The sequence below is a fragment of the Crocuta crocuta genome, unplaced genomic scaffold (genome assembly GCF_008692635.1).
Source record: "Crocuta crocuta isolate KB4526 unplaced genomic scaffold, BGI_CrCroc_1.0 scaffold13, whole genome shotgun sequence".
In the NCBI taxonomy this organism is placed as follows: domain Eukaryota; kingdom Metazoa; phylum Chordata; class Mammalia; order Carnivora; family Hyaenidae; genus Crocuta; species Crocuta crocuta.
This window is the reverse complement of record NW_027530007.1, coordinates 8,598,352-8,602,734: the sequence shown is the minus strand read 5'-3', so window position 1 is coordinate 8,602,734 and position 4,383 is coordinate 8,598,352. Positions and strand designations below refer to the sequence as shown.

At 55.0% G+C, this 4,383-nt stretch overlaps 1 protein-coding gene across 1 annotated transcript in view; it reads right to left on the bottom strand.

Annotated features, from left to right (window-relative positions):
* The window catches only part of SSU72 (SSU72 homolog, RNA polymerase II CTD phosphatase), a 14,838-nt gene extending 10,964 nt beyond the window's left edge, over nt 1-3,874 (bottom strand). The window contains exon 1 of the mRNA XM_077763922.1: nt 3,754-3,874. Within this exon, the coding sequence (XP_077620048.1) occupies nt 3,754-3,788 (35 nt within the window). The 5' untranslated portion in view covers nt 3,789-3,874. The remainder of the gene's footprint in view (nt 1-3,753) is intronic.
* Nucleotides 3,875-4,383: the final 509 nt, after the last annotated feature.

Here is a 4,383-nt window from a genome sequence, read left to right as displayed (position 1 = left end):
CACCCCACGGAGGCCCCTCCCCCGTCCACTGCTTTGCTGCTTTGTCGCAGACTGGTCATTCTTGGGCGCAGAAGAAAGGCACTCATCATTCAGGAAAAGTACTCCAGGGAGGCCAGGGGTGGGCTGCAGACTCCCTTCCTTCACTCAGTGAGGGAGCGCCCTGGGGGCAGCCGAGCCGGGAAACCTCCCCCACCCCACCTGGAGCTGTGCTAATGCCCACAGGGGCGACGCTAACTTTAAAACTGCTCTGTATTCAAAATAACTCTAAGGCAAAGGAAGAAAAACCTTAAGGTTAAAAGAAAAAAAAATCACATCTAAAACTGGAGAGCTGATACACACACACTACATCATGGGCCTCGAGGTCGTGCTGGGGGCGGCCGTTACACAAGGCACATCTCACAGGACTCCACTTGGATGAGGCGTGTGCAAGAGGCAAACCCAGAGACAGAAGGTGGACGGTGGGTCCCAGGGTCGGGGGACGCTGGCGGGGGGTGGAAACAGTCTACAATTGCCGTAGTCGCGGTTGTACAGCCCTGTGAAATACACGAAGGCCCACTGGACCCTGAGCTTTGTGGATTCTCTGACCACGAAACTCCTGTAAACTTGACTCCCTGTGCTATTGGTAGATCATTCCCAAAGGGAACTTGGTAAGCAGCCCAGGTTGGCTTTACTGACTAGTCCAGGGTTAGCGGACAAGGTCTGTGTCCCCCTCGCGGCCCCACCCCCAGACCTCCTGGGGCGGGTCCTGCAGGCCCAAAGCATGGCCACTACGCATCACCAGGGGCCCCCAACCCCTCAAGGCCCACCCTGCTCAGAGAGAAAACCACCTGCCTACAGCCAAATATTTTAAGCGATAAAGTGCTTTCACACTCGTGGGCCTACTGGCCAAATCTTACTGAGAGCCTCAAAGCCCGAGGGCCCCATGCTCAGCAGCGGGTCCCAATTCAGCCTCAGGAGCGCTGTGCACACACACAGGACACCTGACCCACGCCACCGGGCCACTCGGCCTCGCCTCCCAGCTCTGCTCACCATGTGCCATTTTCCTCCTTTCCAGTCATTCTCTCCCTTGAAAATTCGAGCATGTACTGAATATGGTGTTTTGTCTGTGGGTAACACCTTAAGAGCTTTCCTAGCTCCCTCCACAGCAGGTTATGACGGTCACTTCCACAAGCGCCCCCCGCNCGGGGGGGGGTGGGAAACCAAAACAGCAGGTCCCGCTGCAGCTGAATGTGGGCCGCTGGCACCAGCCAAGCGTCCTCTCCTGAGCTGTCAGGGCGCCTCCCAAGCCCGGCGTCTAACCCCCAGCCCACAGCTGACCCCCCGCCATCGCCTCCTTCCTTGTTCCCTTCGCGCTCGAAGACCTGTGGCCCCGTCCTGCGTCTTGCCAGTGTCCACAGGGACCTCCTGGATCACATGTCCCTCCTCTCCAGCCCGAGACCGGTACTTGGCGGGCCAATAAGCACAAGTACAGCCCCCTTCCTGGAGGACAGAAACCCCACCCAAGAGAAGTTAATACCCTGAGCCTCACAAGGGGCAATCAGAAGGGCAGGTCCGCGAAGATGCTCTTCCTACGCCAAGGTCTCAGGAGGCAAATATTGCTGGTGACAGTGGGGAATAGCCATGTCCCCCCCCCCAGCCACACCCTCCCCACAATGCAGCAAAGGCACACGGGGTGGCTGTCTCCTGGACTGGATGCTTTGTGGAGGGACCGTGCCTCTGTACAAAGTCAGCCTACAAAGGAGATTCTGAATTCTGAGCAGCAGTCTCTCCTCCCTCATTCAGAACTGCTGGGACATAACATCAACCCTCCCCGCCCCTCCCTGTCCAGACCCTCTAGTTCTGGTCTTTTAAAAATATGGTTATGTGCTGCCCGTTCCTAGAAACAGGAAGATCATGGTCAGCTCCACAGGCAGAAGGCCTCGTTTGTAATGACTGAGGGAGTATGAACAAATGCAATATTCTCTGACTTCATTTCCCTCATGAGCGTGAGAGTTTTAACACTGGTGCTGGCTGAAGAATGATCTTCAAGACCAGGTGGGGTCTTCCAGATACGCCTGACGACATGTGGAGAGTTTCTAACAAGCTACAAAAACCTGGAGTTAAGGTCACAGGCTTTCCAGGGCAAAGGGGCTGTGGTCCACACTTCTCTGCAAGGCTTACAGGTGGCTCTCAACACAAGGGAGAAAGAAGTTCAGGGAGAAAGCCTTTCTGAGCTGCTGCGTCTCCGAGAGCCAGAGCCTTCTGCCTGGGACGTGAGCAGAGCACGTCACTGCAATGCAGAGACCGGGTGACAGCTCACTGGAAATCCTCAGGGTCTTTTCCCCCAGGCAGGCTCTGGGGCTTCTGAGAAACGGGTGCGGGGCTTCCCAGGAGGACCTCGGGTCCACTGAACCACGTGTCCTGGATTCCCGGGAGCGGGGCGTCGCCATCCACAGCGACCCACAGAGACAGCCACACATGGCCAGCTACANCTTACAGGTGGCTCTCAACACAAGGGAGAAAGAAGTTCAGGGAGAAAGCCTTTCTGAGCTGCTGCGTCTCCGAGAGCCAGAGCCTTCTGCCTGGGACGTGAGCAGAGCACGTCACTGCAATGCAGAGACCGGGTGACAGCTCACTGGAAATCCTCAGGGTCTTTTCCCCCAGGCAGGCTCTGGGGCTTCTGAGAAACGGGTGCGGGGCTTCCCAGGAGGACCTCGGGTCCACTGAACCACGTGTCCTGGATTCCCGGGAGCGGGGCGTCGCCATCCACAGCGACCCACAGACAGCCACACATGGCCAGCTACGGCACTTCGGCCTCCATGCCCCCTGACAACCTTCTCGTTGTAGGCGAGGGAGGAGAGCACAGGGGGCAGACAGAGTAACCGGCAGGGTCCAGTTTTACACTTTGCTAGAATGACATTTGGGGCCACACTCTAACTAACTAATCTACAAATTTACAGAAAACATTTGTAGTTTATTAAAAATTCTAAGAACACCAACACGCAGACAAAGTCCTCCGTCTGGTGTTTATATTCCTTGCACTTGGAACACGTTTGGGCTCCATCCTGAGAACTATAAATCACTCACTATAACAAGGAAGGGCGTGGAGTTTTACAGCAGCACACGGTGATCACCAAGTGCCCTGAACAAAAGCCAGGCAACAATGACCTTAACCACTGTACAGCCGGAGGCCACGTTCATAAGATCTATTTTAAAAATACCTTTTCAGGAGCAGATCCGATCTGTTTTGCCTCTTCCTGAAATGGAAGTTCTCTCAGATTATTCGCTTCTAACATGCTGCCCTCAGTAACAAACATGGCCTCCTGCTAATCTGAGCCTGCAGACACGTGGCAGATGTGTGTGCAGCAGCCTGTCTACATGTGCATCAGCGCACATGAGCCCACATGCGCGTGCACGCACACACACACGCGCGCACACACACACCTACCTGCAGAGGACAGCAGTGGGCAGCCCTGCAGTGACAAAAGCAACTGAATTCTGTGGTTTCCGCTTTCCTCATCTAAGCTGTCCTGCTTAATGTTAAACCAGAACTTCCCTCGACTTTGTCAAGGTGCTCTGCGTCTCCGTGTGCACGCCCTACGTGTCCACTTCGGCACCACGTGTGGCGTGACTGAGCACACCACACGGAGGCGGCCACTACGTGCCCACCTCACAGACACCCCTAAACCGGAGGTCAGAGTGATGCACGCATCACAGATTACACCTGCCAGAGGCCAGCGCGTGGGGTTTGTAAAGGGGCAGCCACTGGGATACAGTTCTTTGTCCTTCCTGAGGAGGTCATTGTACATCTGGTCGTAGGTAGTTTTGAAATCATAAACATTTGGCTTGTCCGGTGCTGGTCCTGGGAGCTTCACATGGGTTCCTGTTCCAAAGGACCGGACACTGAATCCCCGTTTGCTGAAAGACACAGAAGCAGAGAAAGAATCACAGTTAGGATTAAGGCACAAAGCTCTGAAACTAAGAGATAGGACATGGGAAACAGAACGAGTCGCTGCCAATGCTATAGAACAGGCTTTTAAATCTGTAACTTTTGGCATCGTATGCACAGACTGCCAGCAATCCAGACATGCAGGGTTAGAGAAGATTTCTTCTGGAACATTCCTGATGCCTGACCACTACCCTGACCTCTACAGAGGGTTCAGGTTCACAGGACCCCTATTTCCAGACTCCGGAGAGACTCTCACAGACTTGACAGCACACGTTACCATAGGGAGCGCCACACGTCCTGTCCCCAACATCCTGTGGTGTGGGGCTTGCCGAGAAACCAGAACTGAGGGCCCAGGGGCATCCAGCAGCACCGTGTTGGCTGCGAGGGCTGAGAACAGACAGCTCCCAAGCGGTGGAGACTCTTGTAACTTGGATCAAAGATAAGGAAAGGGACCA